We start from the raw sequence: 26196 nt of genomic DNA, 5'->3' as shown, positions 1-26196 counted from the left end.
GAAGATGGGTCGTGGCTGGGTCTTCCAGCATGACAACGACACGAAGCACACAGCCATGGCAACTAAGGAGTGGCTCCGTAAGAAGCATCTCAAGTTCCTGGAGTGGCCTAGCCAGTCTCCAGACCTGAACCCAATAGAAAATCTTTGGAGGGAGCTGAAAGTCCGTATTGCCCAGCGACAGCCCCGAAACCTGAAGGATCTGGAGAAGATCTGTAGGGAGGAGTGGGCCAAAATCCCTGCTGCAGTGTGTGCAAACCTAGTCAAGAACTACAGGAAACGTATGATCTCTGTAATTGCAAACAAAGGTTTCTGTACCAAATATTAACTTCTGCTTTTCTGATGTATCAAATACTTATGTCATGCAATAAAATGCAAATTAATTACTTAAAAATCATACAATGTGATTTTCTGGATTTTTGTTTTAGATTCCGTCTCTCATAGTTGAAGTGTACCTATGATAATAATTACAGACCTCTACATGCTTTGTAAGTAGGAAAACCTGCAAAATCGGCAGTGTATCAAATACTTGTTCTCCCCACTGTATTTGTAGTATTTTTTTTACATTTGGTGCTCTGCAATTCAGCGGTTGTTTACGAAAATGATCCCGCTAAAGGGATCCGTGCGTCAAGAAGTTTTAACAGGAAGCCAGTGTAGGGAGGCTAGCACTGGAGTAATATGATCAAATTTTTTGGTTCCAGTCAGGATTCTAGCAGCCGTAATTAGCACTAACTGAAGTTTATTTAGTGCTTTATCCGGGTAGCCGGAAAGTAGAGCATTGCAGTAGTCTAACCTAGAAGTAACAAAAGCATGGGTACATTATTCTGCATAATTTTTGGACAGAAAGTTTCTGATTTTTGCAATGTTACGTAGATGGAAAAAATCTGTCCTTGAAACAGTCTTGGTAGGCCTGCTACTCAACCGTAACTGTGATTGTTAGAGGTCCTGGTATAGAGGTGTCATAAAACCCCCACATCAATCCCTCCCCCCTCTACGGTTGAGAAGGCTCTATAGACGCTGATCAACGGTCCTGATCTTTGGATCCTCACAGAAGAGTCATGACACTCCTCACACTAGACCCATCTGACCTACTCTCACATGGGTCACCCCGTTTCCCTGGACTCTCCTCTGCTCTCCCCATGGACCATCCTCCCTACTCTCCCTGAACCCTCGTCACCCCTCTCCCTGGACCCTCCTCCCCCCTCTCCCTGGACCCTCCTCCCCCTTTAACTGGACCCTTGTCACCCCTCTCCCCGGACCCTCCTCACCCCTCTCTGCAAATAGTCTGGGCAGCCATTTGACCAGATGTTCAGGAGTCTTATGACTTGGGGGTAGAAGCTGTTTAGAAGCCTCTTAGAACTAGACTTGACGCTTCGGTACCGCATGCCATGCGGTAGCAGAGAGAGCGGTCTATGACTAGGGTGGATGGATTCTTTGAACATTTTTAGGGCCTTCCTCTGACACAGCCTGGTATAGAGGTCCTGGATGGCAGGAAGCTATTACCCTCTGTAGTGCCTTGCGGTCAGATGCCGAGCAGTTGCCATACCGGGCAGTGATGCAACCAGTCAGGATGCTCTCAATGGTACAGCTGTATAACCTTTGGAGGATCTGAGGACCCCTGCCAAATCTTTTCAGTCTCCTGAGGGGGAGTAGGTTTTGTTGTGCCCTCTTCACGACTGTCTTGTTGTGCTTGGACCATGTTAGTTTGTTGGTAATGTGGACACCTTGATGCTCTCAACCTGCTCCACTGCAGCCCCGTCAATGAGAATGGGAGCGTGCTCAGTCCTCTTTTTCCTGTAGTCCACAATCATCGCCTTTGTCTTGATCACGTTGAGGGAGAAGCTGTTGTCCTGGCACCACATGGCCAGGTCTCTGACCTCCTCTCTATAGGCTGTCTCGTTGTTGTCGGTAATCAGGCCTACCACTGTTGTGTCATCGGCAAATGTAATGATGGTTGTGGAGTCGTACCTGGCAGTGCAGTCATGAGTGAACAGAGAGTACAGGAGGGGACTGAGTATGCACACCTGAGGGGCTCCTGTGTTGAGGATCAGCGTGGCGGTTGTGTTGTTACCTACCCTTACCACCTGGGGGCGGCCCATCATGAACTCCAGGGTCCAGTTGCAGAGGGAGGTGTTTAGTCTCAGTCCTTAGCCTATTGATGAGCTTTGAGGGCACTGTGATGTTGAACACTGAGCTGTAGTCAATAAATAGCATTCTCACATAGGTGTTCCTTTTGTCTAGGTGAGAAAGGGCAGTGTGGAGTGCAATAGAGATTGCATCATCTGTGGATCTGTTGGTGCGGTATGCCAATCGGAGTGGGTCTAGGGTTTCTGGGATGACGGTGTCGATGTGAGCCATGACCAGCCTTTCAAAGCACTTCATGGCTACAGATGTGAGTGCTACGGGTTGGTTGTAATTTAGGCATGTTACCTTAGTGTTCTTGGGCACATGGACTATGGTGGTCTGCTTGAAACATGTTGGTATTACAGACTCAGACAGGGACAGGTTGAAAATGTCAGTGAAGACACTTGCCAGTTGGTCAGCGCATGCTCGCAGGACAGGTCCTGGTAATCCGTCTGGCCCTGCGGCCTTGTGAATGTTGAGCTGTTTAAAGGTCTTACTCACATTGGCTACGGACAGCGTGATCACACAGTCTTCTGGAACAGCTGGTGCTCTCGTGCATGTTTCAGTGTTATTTGCCTCGCAGCGAGCATAGAAGTAGTTTAGCTCATCTGGTAGGCTTGTGTCACTGGGCAGCTCTCAGCTGTGATTCCCTTTGTAGTCTGTAATAGTTTGCAAGCCATGCCACATCCGACGAGCGTCAGAGCCGGTGTAGTACGATTCGATCTTAGTCCTGTATTGATGCTTTGCCCGGTTGATGGTTCGTCGGAGGGCATAGCGGGATTTCTTATAAGATTCCATGTTAGAGTCCTGCTCCTTGAAAGCAGCAGCTCTATCCTGTAGCTCAGTGTGGATGCTGCCTGCAATCCATGGCTTCTGGTTGGGTATGTACGTACGGTCACTGTGGGGACGACGTCATCGATGCACTTATTGAAGAAGCCAAGACTGATGTGGTGTACTCCTCAATGCCATTGGAGGAATCCCGGAACGTATTCCAGTCTGTGCTAGCAAATCAGTCCTGTAGCTTAGCATCTGCTTCCTCTGACCACTTTTTTATTGACCGAGTCACTGGTGCTTCCTGCTTCAATTTTTGCTTGTAAGCAGGAAACATGAGGATAGAATTATGGTCAGATTTCCCAAATGGAGGGCGAGGGAGAGCTTTGTAAGCGTCTCTGTGTGTGGAGTATAGGTGGTCCAGAGTTATTTTTCCTCTGGTTGCACATTTAGCATGCTGATATAAATTTGGTAAAGCGGATTTAAGTTTCTCTGCATTAAATTCACCGGCTTCTAGGAGAGACGTTTTCTTGTTTGCTTATGGCGGAATAAAGCTCATTCAATGCTGTCTAAGTGGCAGAGTACAGATACAAAGAGTACAGATAAACACTCTCTCGGTAGGTAGTGTGGTCTACAGTTTATCATGAGAAACTCTACCTCAGGCGAGCAATAGCTCAAGACTTCCTTAGATATCCTGCACCAGCTGTTGTTTATAAAAATACATAGACCGCCGCCCCTTTTCTTACCACTCACCACTGTTCTATCCTGCTGGTACAGCGTATAACCAGCCAGCTGTATGTTGATATTGTCGTCGTTCAGCCACGACTCCATGAAGCATAGGATGTTACAGTTTTTAATGTTCCGTTGGTAGTTCAATCTTCCGCGTAACTTGACGATTTTATTCTCCAAAGTTTGCATGTTTGCTAGCAGAATGGAGGGAAGTGGGGGTTTATTCGATCACCTACGAACTCTCAGAAGGCAGCCCAACCTTCGTCCCCTCCTTCTCCACTTCCTCTTCACGCAGATCACGGGGATCGGGGCCTGTTCCCGAGGAAGTAACGTGTCCTTCGTGTTGGGCTAGTCAGAGTCGTGACAAGAGAAAAAGGATTCTGCTAGTCCGTGGTGAGTAATTGCAGTCCTGATGTCTAGAAGTTATTTTCGGTCGTAAGAGACGGTAGCGGCAACATTATGTACAAAAAAAATATTAATAAGGTACAAAAAACGCAAATAAAAAATATATAAAACACAATCGGCTGGGTGCACGTAAAAAGTCTGTCGTCTTCTCCGGTTCCATGTTAACGAGATGGCTCCTTAACGAGCACTTTCGACAACAGCTTTAGACAGACATGTTCTTTCCATTAGCCCTATTGTCACGCTCGTTGTAATGAGTAGACCAGCGTGGTATACGTGCATTCACTTTTAATGAATGAACACCGAACCAACCAACAAAATGAACAAACGAAACGTGAAGCTATACGACTAGCGCTGACAGGCTAATAAACATAGACAAGATCCCACCAACACAAATTAGGAAATGGCTACCTAAATATGATCCCCAATCAGAGAATACGATAAACAGCTGCCTCTGATTGGGAACCATATAAGGCCACCATAGGAATACAAAAACACCTAGATGACCCACCCAAGTCACTATCACGCCCCAACCAACACAGAGAAAAAACAGCTTACTATGGTCAGGACGTGACACCTATAGATTACAGCTTGAGACAGACACATTCCTCCCATCAGCCCTACATCTTTAGACAGACACATGACTCCCATCAGCCCTATAGACTACATCTTTAGACAGACACATTCCTATCATCAGCCCTATAGACTTCATCTTTAGACAGACACATGACTCCCATCAGCCCTATAGAGTACATCTTTAGACAGACACATGCCTATCATCAGCCCTATAGACTACATCTTTAGACAGACACATGACTCCCATCAGCCCTATATTGTACATCTTTAGACAGACACATGACTCCTATCAGCCCTATAGACTACATCTTTAGACAGACACATGACTCCTATCAGCCCTATGGACTACATCTTGAGACAGACACATTCCTATCATCAGCCCTATAGACTACATCTTTAGACAGACACATTCCTATCATCAGCCCTATAGACTTCATCTTTAGACAGACACATGACTCCCATCAGCCCTATAGAGTACATCTTTAGACAGACACATGCCTATCATCAGCCATATAGACTACATCTTTAGACAGACACATGACTCCCATCAGCCCTATATTGTACATCTTTAGACAGACACATGACTCCTATCAGCCCTATAGACTACATCTTTAGACAGACACATGACTCCTATCAGCCCTATGGACTACATCTTGAGACAGACACATTCCTATCATCAGCCCTATAGACTACATCTTTAGACAGACACATTCCTATCATCAGCCCTATAGACTACATCTTTAGACAGACACATGACTCCCATCAGCCCTATAGAGTACATCTTTAGACAGACACATGACTCCCATCAGCCCTATAGACTACATCTTGAGACAGACACATTCCTATCAACAGCCCTATAGACTACATCTTTAGACAGACACATGACTCCTATCAGCCCTATAGAGTACATCTTTAGACAGACACATTCCTATCATCAGCCCTATAGACTACACTTTAGACAGACACATGACTCCCATCAGCCCTATAGAGTACATCTTTAGACAGACACATGACTCCCATCAGCCCTATAGACTACATCTTTAGACAGACACATGACTCCTATCAGCCCTATAGACTACATCTTTAGACAGACACATGACTCCCATCAGCCCTATAGACTACATCTTTAGACAGACACATGACTCCCATCAGCCCTATAGACTACATCTTTAGACAGACACATGACTCCCATCAGCCCTATAGACTACATCTTTAGACAGACACATTCCTATCATCAGCCCTATAGACTACATCTTTAGACAGACACATGACTCCTATCAGCCCTATAGACTACATCTTTAGACAGACACATGACTCCTATCAGCCCTATAGACTACATCTTTAGACAGACACATGACTCCCATCAGCCCTATAGAGTACATCTTTAGACAGACACATGACTCCTATCAGCCCTATAGACTACATCTTTAGACAGACACATTCCTATCATCAGCCCTATAGACTACATCTTTAGACAGACACATGACTCCCATCAGCCCTATATTGTACATCTTTAGACAGACACATGACTCCTATCAGCCCTATAGACTACATCTTTAGACAGACACATGACTCCTATCAGCCCTATAGACTACATCTTTAGACAGACACATTCCTATCATCAGCCCTATAGACTACATCTTTAGACAGACACATGACTCCCATCAGCCCTATAGAGTACATCTTTAGACAGACACATGACTCCCATCAGCCCTATAGACTACATCTTGAGACAGACACATTCCTATCAACAGCCCTATAGACTACATCTTTAGACAGACACATGACTCCTATCAGCCCTATAGAGTACATCTTTAGACAGACACATTCCTATCATCAGCCCTATAGACTACACTTTAGACAGACACATGACTCCCATCAGCCCTATAGAGTACATCTTTAGACAGACACATGACTCCCATCAGCCCTATAGACTACATCTTTAGACAGACACATGACTCCTATCAGACCTATAGACTACATCTTTAGACAGACACATGACTCCCATCAGCCCTATAGACTACATCTTTAGACAGACACATGACTCCCATCAGCCCTATAGACTACATCTTTAGACAGACACATGACTCCCATCAGCCCTATAGACTACATCTTTAGATAGACACATTCCTATCATCAGCCCTATAGACTACATCTTTAGACAGACACATGACTCCTATCAGCCCTATAGACTACATCTTTAGACAGACACATGACTCCTATCAGCCCTATAGACTACATCGTTAGACAGACACATGACTCCCATCAGCCCTATAGAGTACATCTTTAGACAGACACATGACTCCTATCAGCCCTATAGACTACATCTTTAAACAGACACATTCCTATCATCAGCCCTATAGACTACATCTTTAGACAGACACATGACTCCTATCAGCCCTATAGACTACATCTTTAGACAGACACATTCCTATCATCAGCCCTATAGACTACATATTGAGACAGACACATGACTCCCATCAGCCCTATAGAGTACATCTTTAGACAGACACATGACTCCCATCAGCCCTATAGACTACATCTTTAGACAGACACATGACTCCTATCAGCCCTATAGACTACATCTTGAGACAGACACATTCCTATCATCAGCCCTATAGACTACATCTTTAGACAGACACATGACTCCTATCAGCCCTATAGACTACATCTTTAGACAGACACATGACTCCTATCAGCCCTATAGGCTACATCTTTAGACAGACACATTCCTATCATCAGCCCTATAGACTACATCTTTAGACAGACACATGACTCCCATCAGCCCTATAGAGTACATCTTTAGACAGACACATGACTCCCATCAGCCCTATAGACTACATCTTTAGACAGGCACATGACTCCTATCAGCCCTATAGACTACATCTTGAGACAGACACATTCCTATCATCAGCCCTATAGACTACATCTTTAGACAGACACATGACTCCCATCAGCCCTATAGAGTACATCTTGAGACAGACACATTCCTATCATCAGCCCTATAGACTACATCTTGAGACAGACACATGACTCCCATCAGCCCTATAGAGTACATCTTTAGACAGACACATGACTCCCATCAGCCCTATAGACTACATCTTTAGACAGACACATGACTCCTATCAGCCCTATAGACTACATCTTGAGACAGACACATTCCTATCATCAGCCCTATAGACTACATCTTTAGACAGACACATGACTCCTATCAGCCCTATAGACTACATCTTTAGACAGACACATGACTCCTATCAGCCCTATAGGCTACATCTTTAGACAGACACATTCCTATCATCAGCCCTATAGACTACATCTTTAGACAGACACATGACTCCCATCACCCCTATAGAGTACATCTTTAGACAGACACATGACTCCCATCAGCCCTATAGACTACATCTTTAGACAGGCACATGACTCCTATCAGCCCTATAGACTACATCTTGAGACAGACACATTCCTATCATCAGCCCTATAGACTACATCTTTAGACAGACACATGACTCCCATCAGCCCTATAGAGTACATCTTGAGACAGACACATTCCTATCATCAGCCCTATAGACTACATCTTTAGACAGACACATTCCTATCATCAGCCCTATAGACTACATCTTTAGACAGACACATGACTCCCATCAGCCCTATAGACTACATCTTGAGACAGACACATTCCTATCATCAGCCCTATAGACTACATCTTTAGACAGACACATGACTCCTATCAGCCCTATAGACTACATCTTTAGACAGACACATTCCTATCATCAGCCCTATAGACTACATCTTTAGACAGACACATGACTCCTATCAGCCCTATAGACTACATCTTTAGACAGACACATGACTCCCATCAGCCCTATAGAGAACATCTTTAGACAGACACATGACTCCCATCAGCCCTATAGACTACATCTTTAGACAGGCACATGACTCCTATCAGCCCTATAGACTACATCTTTAGACAGACACATGACTCCCATCAGCCCTATAGAGTACATCTTTAGACAGACACATGACTCCCATCAGCCCTATAGACTACATCTTTAGACAGACACATTCCTATCATCAGCCCTATAGACTACATCTTTAGACAGACACATGACTCCTATCAGCCCTATAGACTACATCTTTAGACAGACACATGACTCCTATCAGCCCTATAGACTACATCTTTAGACAGACACATGACTCCCATCAGCCCTATAGAGTACATCTTTAGACAGACACATGACTCCTATCAGCCCTATAAACTACATCTTTAGACAAACACATGACTTCTATCACCCCTATAGACTACATCTTTAGACAGACACATTCCTATCATCAGCCCTATAGACTACATCTTTAGACAGACACATGACTCCCATCAGCCCTATAGACTACATCTTTAGACAGACACATTCCTATCATCAGCCCCAGACAACTCTTTAACGTTACCCAGGTTGAAGTGACACTACCAGGTGTTTAGTTTCACACACTGCACCCTTCTCAGCCCTGACATTTTGAGAACATGGTGTTTGTGTGAGTGCAGTGTATTGATCAATAGTGTTGTTAGACTGTAACCTTTATCATGCCCTTATATAACCAGGTGTGATTTAATGCTGGACCCTAGGGAAAGATTTCAGTTTGATTTCTTTCACCTCTAAACTGTTTCATTCATGTCAACATTGACTTCTCCTCTCAATGAAAGAGCAGGTCTTCTATCTCCCTGTCATCATGAAGTGATTCCCAGGTGGAAACCTAATGGCAGATTTAATGTCATCATGAAGTGATTCCCACCAGGAAACCTATTGGCAGATTTACTGTCATCATGAAGTGATTCCCAGGTGGAAACCTATTGGCAGATTTACTGTCATCATGAAGTGATTCCCACCAGGAAACCTAATGGCAGATTTAATGTCATCATGAAGTGATTCCCACCAGGAAACCTAATGGCAGATTTAATGTCATCATGAAGTGATTCCCAGGTGGAAACCTATTGGCAGATTTACTGTCATCATGACGTGATTCCCACCAGGAAACCTAATGGCAGATTTACTGTCATCATGACGTGATTCCCACCAGGAAACCTAATGGCAGATTTAATGTCATCATGAAGTGATTCCCAGGTGGAAACCTATTGGCAGATTTACTGTCATCATGAAGTGATTCCCACCAGGAAACCTAATGGCAGATTTAATGTCATCATGAAGTGATTCCCACCAGGAAACCTAATGGCAGATTTAATGTCATCATGAAGTGATTCCCACCAGGAAACCTAATGGCAGATTTAATGTCATCATGAAGTGATTCCCAGGTGGAAACCTATTGGCAGATTTACTGTCATCATGACGTGATTCCCACCAGGAAACCTAATGGCAGATTTAATGTCATCATGAAGTGATTCCCAGGTGGAAACCTATTGGCAGATTTACTGTCATCATGAAGTGATTCCCACCAGGAAACCTAATGGCAGATTTACTGTCATCATGAAGTGATTCCCACCAGGAAACCTAATGGCAGATTTAATGTCATCATGAAGTGATTCCCACCAGGAAACCTATTGGCAGATTTACTGTCATCATGAAGTGATTCCCAGGTGGAAACCTATTGGCAGATTTACTGTCATCATGAAGTGATTCCCACCAGGAAACCTAATGGCAGATTTAATGTCATCATGAAGTGATTCCCACCAGGAAACCTAATGGCAGATTTAATGTCATCATGAAGTGATTCCCAGGTGGAAACCTATTGGCAGATTTACTGTCATCATGACGTGATTCCCACCAGGAAACCTAATGGCAGATTTACTGTCATCATGACGTGATTCCCACCAGGAAACCTAATGGCAGATTTAATGTCATCATGAAGTGATTCCCAGGTGGAAACCTATTGGCAGATTTACTGTCATCATGAAGTGATTCCCACCAGGAAACCTAATGGCAGATTTAATGTCATCATGAAGTGATTCCCACCAGGAAACCTAATGGCAGATTTAATGTCATCATGAAGTGATTCCCACCAGGAAACCTAATGGCAGATTTAATGTCATCATGAAGTGATTCCCAGGTGGAAACCTATTGGCAGATTTACTGTCATCATGACGTGATTCCCACCAGGAAACCTAATGGCAGATTTAATGTCATCATGAAGTGATTCCCAGGTGGAAACCTATTGGCAGATTTACTGTCATCATGAAGTGATTCCCACCAGGAAACCTAATGGCAGATTTAATGTCATCATGAAGTGATTCTTAGGTGGAAACCTCATGGCAGATTTAATGTCATCATGAAGTGATTCCCAGGTGGAAACCTATTGGCAGATTTACTGTCATCATGAAGTGATTCCCACCAGGAAACCTAATGGCAGATTTACTGTCATCATGAAGTGATTCCCACCAGGAAACCTAATGGCAGATTTACTGTCATCATGAAGTGATTCCCAGGTGGAAACCTATTGGCAGATTTACTGTCATCATGAAGTGATTCCCAGGTGGAAACCTAATGGCAGATTTACTGTCATCATGAAGTGATTCCCACCAGGAAACCTAATGGCAGATTTAATGTCATCATGAAGTGATTCCCACCAGGAAACCTAATGGCAGATTTAATGTCATCATGAAGTGATTCCCAGGTGGAAACCTCATGGCAGATTTACTGTCATCATGACGTGATTCCCACCAGGAAACCTAATGGCAGATTTAATGTCATCATGACGTGATTCCCACCAGGAAACCCAATGGCAGATTTAATGTCATCATGAAGTGATTCCCAGGTGGAAACCTATTGGCAGATTTACTGTCATCATGACGTGATTCCCACCAGGAAACCTAATGGCAGATTTACTGTCATCATGACGTGATTCCCACCAGGAAACCTAATGGCAGATTTAATGTCATCATGAAGTGATTCCCAGGTGGAAACCTAATGGCAGATTTACTGTCATCATGACGTGATTCCCACCAGGAAACCTAATGGCAGATTTACTGTCATCATGACGTGATTCCCACCAGGAAACCTAATGGCAGATTTAATGTCATCATGAAGTGATTCCCAGGTGGAAACCTATTGGCAGATTTACTGTCATCATGAAGTGATTCCCACCAGGAAACCTAATGGCAGATTTAATGTCATCATGAAGTCATTCCCACCAGGAACCCTAATGGCAGATTTAATGTCATCATGAAGTGATTCCCACCAGGAAACCTAATGGCAGATTTACTGTCATCATGACGTGATTCCCACCAGGAAACCTAATGGCAGATTTAATGTCATCATGAAGTGATTCCCACCAGGAAACCTAATGGCAGATTTAATGTCATCATGAAGTGATTCCCAGGTGGAAACTTATTGGCAGATTTACTGTCATCATGACGTGATTCCCACCAGGAAACCTAATGGCAGATTTAATGTCATCATGAAGTGATTCCCAGGTGGAAACCTATTGGCAGATTTACTGTCATCATGAAGTGATTCCCACCAGGAAACCTAATGGCAGATTTAATGTCATCATGAAGTGATTCCCACCAGGAAACCTAATGGCAGATTTAATGTCATCATGAAGTGATTCCCAGGTGGAAACCTATTGGCAGATTTACTGTCATCATGAAGTGATTCCCACCAGGAAACCTAATGGCAGATTTAATGTCATCATGAAGTGATTCCCACCAGGAAACCTAATGGCAGATTTAATGTCATCATGAAGTGATTCCCAGGTGGAAACCTATTGGCAGATTTACTGTCATCATGACGTGATTCCCACCAGGAAACCTAATGGCAGATTTAATGTCATCATGAAGTGATTCCCAGGTGGAAACCTATTGGCAGATTTACTGTCATCATGAAGTGATTCCCACCAGGAAACCTAATGGCAGATTTAATGTCATCATGAAGTGATTCTTAGGTGGAAACCTCATGGCAGATTTAATGTCATCATGAAGTGATTCCCAGGTGGAAACCTATTGGCAGATTTACTGTCATCATGAAGTGATTCCCACCAGGAAACCTAATGGCAGATTTACTGTCATCATGAAGTGATTCCCACCAGGAAACCTAATGGCAGATTTACTGTCATCATGAAGTGATTCCCAGGTGGAAACCTATTGGCAGATTTACTGTCATCATGAAGTGATTCCCAGGTGGAAACCTAATGGCAGATTTACTGTCATCATGAAGTGATTCCCACCAGGAAACCTAATGGCAGATTTAATGTCATCATGAAGTGATTCCCACCAGGAAACCTAATGGCAGATTTAATGTCATCATGAAGTGATTCCCAGGTGGAAACCTCATGGCAGATTTACTGTCATCATGACGTGATTCCCACCAGGAAACCTAATGGCAGATTTAATGTCATCATGACGTGATTCCCACCAGGAAACCCAATGGCAGATTTAATGTCATCATGAAGTGATTCCCAGGTGGAAACCTATTGGCAGATTTACTGTCATCATGACGTGATTCCCACCAGGAAACCTAATGGCAGATTTACTGTCATCATGACGTGATTCCCACCAGGAAACCTAATGGCAGATTTAATGTCATCATGAAGTGATTCCCAGGTGGAAACCTAATGGCAGATTTACTGTCATCATGACGTGATTCCCACCAGGAAACCTAATGGCAGATTTACTGTCATCATGACGTGATTCCCACCAGGAAACCTAATGGCAGATTTAATGTCATCATGAAGTGATTCCCAGGTGGAAACCTATTGGCAGATTTACTGTCATCATGAAGTGATTCCCACCAGGAAACCTAATGGCAGATTTAATGTCATCATGAAGTCATTCCCACCAGGAACCCTAATGGCAGATTTAATGTCATCATGAAGTGATTCCCACCAGGAAACCTAATGGCAGATTTACTGTCATCATGACGTGATTCCCACCAGGAAACCTAATGGCAGATTTAATGTCATCATGAAGTGATTCCCACCAGGAAACCTAATGGCAGATTTAATGTCATCATGAAGTGATTCCCAGGTGGAAACTTATTGGCAGATTTACTGTCATCATGACGTGATTCCCACCAGGAAACCTAATGGCAGATTTAATGTCATCATGAAGTGATTCCCAGGTGGAAACCTATTGGCAGATTTACTGTCATCATGAAGTGATTCCCACCAGGAAACCTAATGGCAGATTTAATGTCATCATGAAGTGATTCCCACCAGGAAACCTAATGGCAGATTTAATGTCATCATGAAGTGATTCCCAGGTGGAAACCTATTGGCAGATTTACTGTCATCATGAAGTGATTCCCACCAGGAAACCTAATGGCAGATTTACTGTCATCATGAAGTGATTCCCACCAGGAAACCTAATGGCAGATTTAATGTCATCATGAAGTGATTCCCACCAGGAAACCTAATGGCAGATTTAATGTCATCATGAAGTGATTCCCACCAGGAAACCTAATGGCAGATTTAATGTCATCATGAAGTGATTCCCAGGTGGAAACCTACTGGCAGATTTACTGTCATCATGAAGTGATTCCCACCAGGAAACCTAATGGCAGATTTAATGTCATCATGAAGTGATTCCCACCAGGAAACCTAATGGCAGATTTAATGTCATCATGAAGTGATTCCCACCAGGAAACCTAATGGCAGATTTACTGTCATCATGAAGTGATTCCCACCAGGAAACCTAATGGCAGATTTACTGTCATCATGAAGTGATTCCCAGGTGGAAACCTATTGGCAGATTTACTGTCATCATGACGTGATTCCCAGGTGGAAACCTATTGGCAGATTTACTGTCATCATGAAGTGATTCCCACCAGGAAACCTAATGGCAGATTTACTGTCATCATGACGTGATTCCCACCAGGAAACCTAATGGCAGATTTAATGTCATCATGACGTGATTCCCAGGTGGAAACCTCATGGCAGATTTACTGTCATCATGAAGTGATTCCCAGGTGGAAACCTCATGGCAGATTTACTGTCATCATGAAGTGATTCCCAGGTGGAAACCTAATGGCAGATTTAATGTCATCATGAAGTGATTCCCAGGTGGAAACCTCATGGCAGATTTACTGTCATCATGAAGTGATTCCCAGGTGGAAACCTCATGGCAGATTTATATCTGTAGTATGTGTACATAAACATGAAATCAGATATGCATATGAAAGGATGTGGGGATGTTCCTTTTGTTTTGCTTAGGGCCGCAGCTCTGCATGCCGTGGAGAGGGACAGTGTCAGGAACAATATCTAAACTCTAAATAGATAGTCAGGGAAGCTGTATCATTAGTGTAGTAGACTGCTTTCTACACACACACACACACACACACACACACACACACACACACACACACACACACACACACACACACACACACACACACACACACACACACACACACACACACACACACACACACACACACACACACACACACACACACACACACACACACACACACACACACACACACACACAATGTGCTTTGATGAAACCAGCCATCAGGGAAATCATCTCTCCTGCATAAAATAAACTGAATCAATGGTCGTCAGTGGTGAATGGGATCCTAGGTCTTTTATGAAAGCCTCTCAGGAGTCTAGGCTGGGACGGTGCTCCTGGAGAGAGGAGAGGTGTTCGATTCAGGTGTCTCTCACTCTCTCTCTCCCATCTCAGGGTTTTAATACGTCTGACTACACAGAGGACCGTCCATCAGCAGCTAGCACATCACCGGAGCTCGTCATTGTCAAGGTTTCAGAGGACCATTGAGAATGCGTTCCCAGGTTCCCAATGCGTTTTGATGAAAAGGACTTTCATGCCCGGAAAGCAGGTAGCGGTTGGCGGAAGTTGTGGCAGGATGTATTTATGAGATACAACGTCCCTTCCAGCTACAGCTCCTCTCTCTTTCTGGCTGGATTTGCATAATCTTGTTGTTGTGAAATGGTCCTTAGAGATGTACAGAATTATAAACGTGTTACCATAGTAAATTGGATTGTTCCTCTCATTTACAAAGATGGAAAATGAGAAGGGGACCTGCTCACGTAAACAGGCTGGCAGGCCTGTTTAGATATCATATCATATCATGGTGTGGTGAGGTTCTTGAGGAGGTGTACTTGAGTACAGGGTGGGCTCGGGGTAGTGTGGGTACTAAAGGTAGCGTCTCTCATCCGGAACATAAACGTGTCTAATACAAGGCTGTACAGCCCATTACACCAAACATTTTCTTGGCAGCCACAGTTTTTGGTAAGCCTCCCACTTATTCAGCCTCGGCCTTATGTACTGAGAATCTGTGTCTAAAAGGCTGAAAATGACATTGGCACACCTTACTTTGAACCCCTCGGGGCCTGCAAGCTGTGTCTGCCCAAAGCTGCTGAAGTCTGACCAATTGGAGCATGCAATCTATGCCCCTGACCAATGAGATGCTGGCATCTGTGCTCCAGTGCAAGTGGATGGTAATTACCTTGGAGGTTTAGAAGCTCCAGCTGGATCTGTGTGTTGCCTCACCTCTGTCCTGCCCTGGTTCTAACACTCTTAATCAAACCTGCCTCACTGCATCTGGGCTCTGTTACACCCCTGCGGTAAAGTCATGGATCTTCCCTTCACAACGCAACAGGAGGAAATTAGGAGAATGGAGGAGATGGGCAGTTAGACAGACAGGATTGATGAGTTCCTGTGTTAGGGACAGAGTGTCAGAGTGGGAGCACACAGCTCCTACTGGGAGATTCATTTGTTAGGAGACATTGGAGTTGGAAAAGTGTTGCAGATAGTGTAGTGCAGATACCAAGTGGGTTGGGAACGTATGCAAGGAACTGTTTAATATGAATGGCTCATCCAATTTGATACTGTTTTGATTGCAATCTGTACTCCAGTCTGTGCTTCTAGTGGGTTGTATTTCAAAAAATAAAATGGCTACATGGAGATAATCTGACCTCTCTGCCCTCACTTCAGCTAAATATATTCTACCGAAATGGCCCTCACTTCAGCTAAATATATTCTACCGAAATGGCACTCACTTTAGCTAAATATATTCTACCGAAATGGCCCTCACTTCAGCTGAATATATTCTACTGAAATGGCCCTCACTTTAGCTGAATATATTCTACCGAAATGGCCCTCACTTCAGCTGAATATATTCTACCGAAATGGCCCTCACTTCAGCTGAATATATTCTACCGAAATGGCCCTCACTTCAGCTGAATATATTCTACCGAAATGGCCCTCACTTCAGCTGAATATATTCTACCGAAATGGCCCTCACTTCAGCTGAATATATTCTACCGAAATAGCCCTCACTTCAGCTGAATATATTCTACCGAAATGGCCCTCACTTCAGCTGAATATATTCTACCAAAATGGCCCTCACTTCAGCTAAATATATTCTACCGAAATGGCCCTCACTTCAGCTGAATATATTCTACTGAAATGGCCCTCACTTCAGCTGAATATATTCTACCGAAATGGCCCTCACTTCAGCTAAATATATTGGACAGAGATATAGACCTATATATCAGCCTAAGAATGGACAGAGATATAGACCTATGTGTTCATCTTATCACATTTCTTCAACGCCAAATCAATGTGTCTTCTTTGCAATGAAACTTTCCCTGTTTGCAAATAATTAAATCTGAGACGTCATTAGGAATCTGAGCATGGTACTTTCAACAGTTAGGCCTACCTTTCCACCCCAGACAGTAGACCTACCTTTCCACCCCAGACAGAGTAGACCTACCTTTCCACCCCAGACAGAGTAGACCTACCTTTCCACCCCAGACAGTAGACCTACCTTTCCACCCCAGACAGTAGACCTACCTTTCCACCCCAGACAGTAGACCTACCTTTCCACCCCAGACAGAGTAGACCTATCTTTCCACCCCAGACAGAGTAGACCTATCTTTCCACCCCAGACAGAGTAGACCTACCTTTTCACCCCAGACAGAGTAGACCTACCTTTCCACCCCAGACAGAGTAGACCTACCTTTCCACCCCAGACAGAGTAGACCTACCTTTCCACCCAAGACAGAGTAGACCTACCTTTCCACCCCAGACAGAGTAGACCTACCTTTCCACCCCAGACAGAGTAGGTTTACCTTTCCACCCCAGACAGAGTAGACCTACCTTTCCACCCCAGACAGAGTATACCTACCTTTCCACCCCAGACAGTAGACCTACCTTTCCACCCCAGACAGAGTAGACCTACCTTTCCACCCCAGACAGAGTAGACCTACCTTTCCACCCCAGACAGTAGACCTACCTTTCCACCCCAGACAGAGTAGTCCTACCTTTCCACCCCAGACAGAGTAGACCTACCTTTCCACCCCAGACAGAGTAGACCTACCTTTCCACCCCAGACAGTAGACCTACCTTTCCACCCCAGACAGAGTAGTCCTACCTTTCCACCCCAGACAGAGTAGACCTACCTTTCCACCCCAGACAGAGTAGTCCTACCTTTCCACCCCAGACAGAGTAGACCTACCTTTCCACCCCAGACAGAATAGACCTACCTTGGCATAACAATGTAAGCTTTAACTGCTATCTGCTCTTCTTCCATGGCTTAACACAAGGAGAGGTCACACGTGTTTCCCTAAAAGCTGTTTCGGTTTAAACATCTTCTCTTGTACAGAAGGTGAATAGCGTAATTAATTGATAGTGACAGAATTACTTCCAAGCAAAGTATATTTTTTGGTGTCCTCGGCAATAGAAGGTTGAAGCTCAGCTTCTGAATGTCAAAGAAACGAAACAATGATATCCCCATATCCCCTTACCACAAGGAGAGGTGATGATATCCCCATATCCCCTTGACACAAGGAGAGGTGATGATATCCCCATATCCCCTTACCACAAGGAGAGATGATGATATCCTCATATCCCCTTAACACAAGGAGAGGTGATGATATCCCCATATCCCCTTAACACAAGGAGAGGTGATGATATCCCCATATCCCCTTAACACAAGGAGAGGTGATGATATCCCCATATCCCCTTAACACAAGGAGAGGTGATGATATCCCCATATCCCCTTAACACAAGGAGAGGTGATGATATCCCCATATCCCCTTAACACAAGGAGAGGTGATGATATCCCCATATCCCCTTAACACAAGGAGAGGTGATGATATCCCCATATCCCCTTAACACAAGGAGAGGTGATGATATCCCCATATCCCCTTAACACAAGGAGAGGTGATGATATCCCCATATCCCCTTAACACAAGGAGAGGTGATGATATCCCCATATCCCCTTAACAGAAGGAGAGGTGATGATATCCCCATATCCCCTTAACACAAGGAGAGGTGATGATATCCCCATATCCCCTTAACACAAGGAGAGGTGATGATATCCCCATATCCCCTTAACACAAGGAGAGGTGATGATATCCCCATATCCCCTTAACACAAGGAGAGGTGATGATATCCCCATATCCCCTTAACACAAGGAGAGGTGATGATATCCCCATATCCCCTTAACACAAGGAGAGGTGATGATATCCCCATATGCCCTTAACACAAGGAGAGGTGATGATATCCCCATATCCCCTTAACAGAAGGAGAGGTGATGATATCCCCATATCCCCTTAACACAAGGAGAGGTGATGATATCCCCATATCCCCTTAACACAAGGAGAGGTGATGATATCCCCATATCCCCTTAACACAAGGAGAGGTGATGATATCCCCATATCCCCTTAACACAAGGAGAGGGGATGATATCCCCATATCCCCTTAACACAAGGATAGGTGATGATATCCCCATATCCCCTTAACAGAAGGAGAGGTGATGATATCCCCATATCCCCTTAACACAAGGAGAGGTGATGATATCCCCATATCCCCTTAACACAAGGAAAGGTGATGATATCCCCATATCCCCTTAACAGAAGGAGAGGTGATGATATCCCCATATCCCCTTAACAGAAGGAGAGGTGATGATATCCCCATATCCCCTTAACACAAGGAGAGGTGATGATATCCCCATATCCCCTTAACACAAGGAGAGGTGATGATATCCCCATATCCCCTTAACACAAGGAGAGGTGATGATATCCCCATATCCCCTTAACACAAGGAGAGGTGATGATATCCCCATATCCCCTTAACACAAGGAGAGGTGATGATATCCCCATATCCCCTTAACACAAGGAGAGGTGGTGATATCCCCATATCCCCTTAACAGAAGGAGAGGTGATGATATCCCCATATCCCCTTAACAGAAGGAGAGGTGATGATATCCCCATATCCCCTTATCACAAGGAGAGGTGATGATATCCCCATATCCCCTTAACAGAAGGAGAGGTGATGATATCCCCATATCCCCTTAACACAAGGAGAGGTGATGATATCCCCATATCCCCTTAACACAAGGAGAGGTGATGATATCCCCATATCCCCTTAACACAAGGAGAGGTGATGATATCCCCATATCCCCTTAACACAAGGAGAGGTGATGATATCCCCATATCCCCTTAACACAAGGAGAGGTGATGATATCCCCATATCCCCTTAACACAAGGAGAGGTGATGATATCCCCATATCGCCTTAACACAAGGAGAGGTGATGATATCCCAATATCCCCTTAACACAAGGAGAGGTGATGATATCCCCATATCCCCTACAAAATATTAAGCTAACAAGGGATAGGTCTTTGCTTCTTTCTTTAATGAATTAAGGCAGTTATATACTGTTTCAAATATTACATTACATTTCATAACACTTTACCCAAAACATTTAGTGTCTTCCCTCAGGCCACTACCCCACTATCACATATTTACAATACAACATCCATGTGTACGTGTGTGTGTAGAGTGTCTGTCTTATCATGTGTAGAGTGTCTGTCTTATCATGTGTATGTGTGTCCATAAGGTGTATTTGTATCTGTTATTTAAATCTGATTCTCCTGCTGCATCAGTTACCTGATGTGGAATAGAGTTCCATGTAGTCATGGCTCTATGTAGTACTGTGCGCCTCCCAAAGTCTGTTCTGGACTTGGGGACTGTGACGAGACCTCTGGTGGCATGTCTTGTGGGGTATGCATGGGTGTCCGAGCTGTGTGCTAGTAGTTGAAACAGACACCTCGATGCATTCAGCATGTCAACACTTCTTACAAAATCAAGTAGTGATGAAGTCAATCTCTCCTCCTCTTAGAGCCAGGAGAGATGTACATGCATATTATTCATGTTAGCTCTCCATGTACATTTAAGGGCCGTACTGTCCTGTTCCGAGCCACCGTTCCAAGATGGCACTGACAGACATGAAAGCTCTGCTTCTAGCTCCTAGAATCATTGCACTGTAAGGTCTACACCTGTTGTATTCGGAGCATTAGACAAATACAACTATTTGATTAGATTTTTAGCAACTTTGCAGTATTTTTTTTCTCTTACATTATTAGCTCAGATTTCTTTGGGGTGAGTCCCCTACATCTCAACATGTACAGTCAGTAGCCCACATCTCAATAGAATCCTATTCCCTGTCCTTTACTGTCTTCATTTCCATCGAAGAAAACAAGTGAGGGTGTGTGTGTGCGTGCATGTGTGCGTGCTTGCTTGCATGCGTCCATCAGCATGTGGTTATCCGTCTGTCCTTCCGTCAGTGAGTGTGTATGTGTCTGTCTGGTACTGGCAGTATGTACTGAAATATGGTGCAACAGATGGTCACTTGCTATATCTGTGGGGAGTGTCATCATTTCAACTGTTTGTATGTCTGAGTATGACCTCATGAAAGGGTCTGCAGATGAAGGCATGTTGAAGCTTTGTGGCTCAACATGTGTAATGTTGGTTGTAGTATGGATGCTAGGTGATGGTAATGGATGCTAGCAGCAGAAGGTGTTAGTAATGGATGCTAGGTGATGGTAATGGATGCTAGCAGCAGAAGGTGTTAGTAATGGATGCTAGGTGATGGTAATGGATGCTAGCAGCAGAAGGTGTTAGTAATGGATGCTAGCAGCAGAAGGTGTTAGTAATGGATGCTAGGTGTTAGTAATGGATGCTAGGTGATGGTAATGGATGCTAGCAGCAGAAGGTGTTAGTAATGGATGCTAGGTGATGGTAATGGATGCTAGCAGCAGAAGGTGTTAGTAATGGATGCTAGGTGATGGTAATGGATGCTAGCAGCAGAAGGTGTTAGTAATGGATGCTAGGTGATGGTAATGGATGCTAGCAGCAGAAGGTGTTAGTAATGGATGCTAGCAGCAGAAGGTGTTAGTAATGGATGCTAGGTGTTAGTAATGGATGCTAGGTGATGGTAATGGATGCTAGCAGCAGAAGGTGTTAGTAATGGATGCTAGGTGATAGTAATGGATGCTAGGTGATGGTAATGGATGCTAGCAGCAGAAGGTGTTAGTAATGGATGCTAGGTGTTAGTAATGGATGCTAGCAGCAGAAGGTGTTAGTAATGGATGCTAGGTGTTAGTAATGGATGCTAGCAGCAGAAGGTGTTAGTAATGGATGCTAGCAGCAGAAGGTGTTAGTAATGGATGCTAGCAGCAGAAGGTGTTAGTAATGGATGCTAGCAGCAGAAGGTGTTAGTAATGGATGCTAGCAGCAGAAGGTGTTAGTAATGGATGCTAGCAGCAGAAGGTATTAGTAATGGATGCTAGGTATTAGTAATGGATGCTATCAGCAGAAGGTGTTAGTAATGGATGCTAGGTGTTAGTAATGGATGCTAGTAGCAGAAGGTGTTAGTAATGGATGCTAGCAGCAGAAGGTGTTAGTAATGGATGCTAGCAGCAGAAGGTGTTAGTAATGGATGCTAGCAGCAGAAGGTGTTAGTAATGGATGCTAGTAGCAGAAGGTGTTAGTAATGGATGATAGGTGATAGTAATGGATGCTAGGTGATAGTAATGGATGCTAGGTGTTAGTAATGGATGCTAGCAGCAGAAGGTGTTAGTAATGGATGCTAGTAGCAGAAGGTGTTAGTAATGGATGCTAGGTTTTAGTAATGGATGCTAGCAGCAGAAGGTGTTAGTAATGGATGCTAGCAGCAGAAGGTGTTAGTAATGGATGATAGGTGTTAGTAATGGATGCTAGCAGCAGAAGGTGTTAGTAATGGATGCTAGCAGCAGAAGGTGTTAGTAACGGATGCTAGCAACAGAAGGTGTTTGTAATGGATGCTAGCAGCAGAAGGTGTTAGTAATGGATGCTAGCAGCAGAAGGTGTTAGTAATTGATGCTAGCAGCAAAAGGTGGTAGTAATGGATGCTAGGTGTTAGTAATGGATGCTAGCAGCAGAAGCTGTTAGTAATGGATGCTAGCAGCAGAAGGTGTTAGTAATGGATGCTAGTAGCAGAAGGTGTTAGTAATGGATGCTAGGTTTTAGTAATGGATGCTAGCAGCAGAAGGTGTTAGTAATGGATGCTAGCAACCGAAGGTGTTTGTAATGGATGCTAGGTGTTAGTAATGGATGCTAGCAGCAGAAGGTGTTAGTAATGGATGCTAGCAGCAGAAGGTGTTAGTAATGGATGCTAGGTGTTAGTAATGGATGCTAGTAGCAGAAGGTGTTAGTAATGGATGCTAGCAGCAGAAGGTGTTAGTAATGGATGCTAGGTGTTAGTAATGGATGCTAGGTGATAGAAATGGATGCTAGCAGCAGAAGGTGTTAGTAATGGATGCTAGCAACCGAAGGTGTTTGTAATGGATGCTAGGTGTTAGTAATGGATGCTAATAGCAGAAGGTTTTAGTAATGGATGCTAGCAGCAGAAGGTGTTAGTAATGGATGCTAGCAGCAGAAGGTGTTAGTAATGGATGCTAATAGCAGAAGGTTTTAGTAATGGATGCTAGCAGCAGAAGGTGTTAGTAATGGATGCTAGCAGCAGAAGGTGTTAGTAATGGATGCTAGCAGCAGAAGGTGTTAGTAATGGATGCTAGCAACAGAAGGTGTTTGTAATGGATGCTAGCAGCAGAAGGTGTTAGTAATGGATGCTAGCAGCAGAAGGTGTTAGTAATGGATGCTAGCAGCAAAAGGTGTTAGTAATGGATGCTAGGTGTTAGTAATGGATGCTAGCAGCAGAAGCTGTTAGTTATGGATGCTAGGTGTTAGTAATGGATGCTAGCAGCAGAAGGTGTTAGTAATGGATGCTAGTAGCAGAAGGTGTTAGTAATGGATGCTAGGTTTTAGTAATGGATGCTAGCAGCAGAAGGTGTTTGTAATGGATGCTAGGTGTTGGTAATGGATGCTAGCAGCAGAAGGTGTTAGTAATGGATGCTAGGTGTTAGTAATGGATGCTAGCAGCAGATGGTGTTAGTAATTGATGCTAGTAGCAGAAGGTGTTAGTAATGGATGCTAGCAGCAGAAGGTGTTAGTAATGGATGCTAGCAACAGAAGGTTTTTAGTAATGGATGCTAGCAGCAGAAGGTGTTAGTAATGGATGCTAGCAACAGAAGGTTTTAGTAATGGATGCTAGCAGCAGAAGGTGTTAGTAATGGATGCTAGCAGCAGAAGGTGTTAGTAATGGATGCTAGCAGCAGAAGGTGTTAGTAATGGATGCTAGCAGAGAAGGTGATAGTAATGGATGCTAGCAGCAGAAGGTGTTAGTAATGGATGCTAGCAACAGAAGGTTTTAGTAATGGATGCTAGCAGCAGAAGGTGTTAGTAATGGATGCTAGCAGCAGAAGGTGTTAGTAATGGATGCTAGCAGCAGAAGGTGTTAGTAATGGATGCTAGCAGCAGAAGGTGTTAGTAATGGATGCTAGCAGCAGAGGGTTTTAGAAATGGATGCTAGCAACAGAAGGTGTTAGTAATGGATGCTAGCAGCAGAAGGTTTTAGTAATGGATGCTAGCAGCAGATGGTGTTAGTAATGGATGCTAGCAGCAGATGGTGTTAGTAATGGATGCTAGCAGCAGAAGGTGTTAGTAATGGATGCTAGCAGCGGAAGGTTTTAGTAATGGATGCTAGCAACAGAAGGTGTTAGTAATGGATGCTAGCAGCAGAACGTTTTAGTAATGGATGCTAGCAGCAGAAGGTGTTAGACACCTTCTGCAGCTAGCATCCATTACTAACACCATCTGCTGCTAGCATCCATTACTAACACCATCTGCTGCTAGCATCCATTACTAACACCTTCTGCTGCTAGCATCCATTACTAAAACCTTCTGCTGCTAGCATCCATTACTAACACCTTCTGCAGCTAGCATCCATTACTAACACCTTCTGCAGCTACCATCCATTACTAACACCATCTGCTGCTAGCATCCATGACTAACACCTTCTGCTGCTAGCATCCATTACTATCACCTTCTCTGCTAGCATCCATTACTAACACCTTCTGCTGCTAGCATCCATTACTAACACCTTCTGCTACTAGCATCCATTACTAACACCATCTGCTGCTAGCATCCATTACTAACACCTAGCATCCATTACTAACACCTTCTGCTGCTAGCATCCATTACCAACACCTAGCATCCATTACTAACACCTTCTGCTGCTAGCATCCATTACTATCACCTAGCATCCATTACTAACACCTAGCATCCATTACTAACACCTTCTGCTGCTAGCATCCATTACTAACACCTTCTGCTACTAGCATCCATTACTAACACCTAGCATCCATTACTAACACCTTCTGCTCCTAGCATCCATTACTAACACCTTCTGCTGCTAGCATCCATTACTAACACCTAGCATCCATTACAAACACCTTCGGTTGCTAGCATCCATTACTAACACCTTCTGCTGCTAGCATCCATTACTAAAACCTAGCATCCATTACTAACACCTTCTGCTACTAGCATCCATTACTAATAATGGATGCTAGCTGCAGAAGGTGTTAGTAATGGATGCTAGCAGCAGAAGGTTTTAGTAATGGATGCTAGCAACAGAAGGTGTTAGTAATGGATGCTAGCAGCAGAAGGTTTTAGTAATGGATGCTAGCAGCAGAAGGTGTTAGTAATGGATGCTAGCAGCAGAATAGTTATTCATAGGCTTGCGAACTGTATTATTTAGTGTTCCGCATGAGTAGCGAGACCCAAGCAGGCCTGTTAACCCTCATACACACACACACTGCATTAACTTAGCTTAACCCCAGGAAGAGTAGCTGCTGCCTTGGCATGCCTTGGCAATGTGGATCCATAATAAATACAAATACAAATTCACACACATCCAAACACACCAGGATACCCCAGGCGCCAAGCATCATCAGTACATATCTACCCAATGCACTTCTGCATCTTTGTCATCTTAACATCTGCACTACAGATTCAACACAGAGTGTTGGTGGGGGGTGGGATTCCAGTTGAGGGAAGGAGTGTGTGTGTGTGTGTGTGTGTGTGTGTGTGTGTGTGTGTGTGTGTGTGTGTGTGTGTGTGTGTGTGTGTGTGTGTGTGTGTGTGTGTGTGTGTGTGTGTGTGTGTGTGTGTGTGTGTGTGGTTAACATACCATTTTTATCTCACATTTCCCAGACAGTCTTTCTTCAGCCGCTGTCTGTGTAACTTCTAGCTAGGGGAGATGGCATGCTGGGGAATGGTTGGTGTTTGATGTCCTGCTGATCACTAAACTTGATATCACTTCTCTCTTCTGTCATCTTTTGATTACAGGTATAATGGGAGAATATGAGCCTAAAATCGAGGTGCATTTCCCCCAATCTGTCCTGGCTGCCAAAGGAGTCACAGTGAGTCTGGAGTGTTTCGCCCTGGGGAAGTAAGTACAGAAACATCCA

The 26196-nt window shown here is 44.1% G+C and overlaps 1 protein-coding gene across 1 annotated transcript in view; it reads left to right on the top strand.

The window, feature by feature from the left end:
* Positions 1-26196, top strand: part of LOC139549548 (contactin-5-like) — a 785449-nt gene that overhangs the window by 420616 nt on the left and 338637 nt on the right. Inside the window, exon 9 of the mRNA XM_071360158.1 lies at positions 26075-26177. Coding sequence (XP_071216259.1) covers positions 26075-26177 — 103 coding nt within the window. The remainder of the gene's footprint in view (positions 1-26074; positions 26178-26196) is intronic.

The sequence above is a fragment of the Salvelinus alpinus genome, chromosome 22 (genome assembly GCF_045679555.1).
Source record: "Salvelinus alpinus chromosome 22, SLU_Salpinus.1, whole genome shotgun sequence".
NCBI classification, from domain to species: Eukaryota; Metazoa; Chordata; class Actinopteri; order Salmoniformes; family Salmonidae; genus Salvelinus; species Salvelinus alpinus.
The sequence above is the reverse complement of the archived record's forward strand: the minus strand, read 5'-3'. Positions and strand labels throughout refer to the sequence as shown.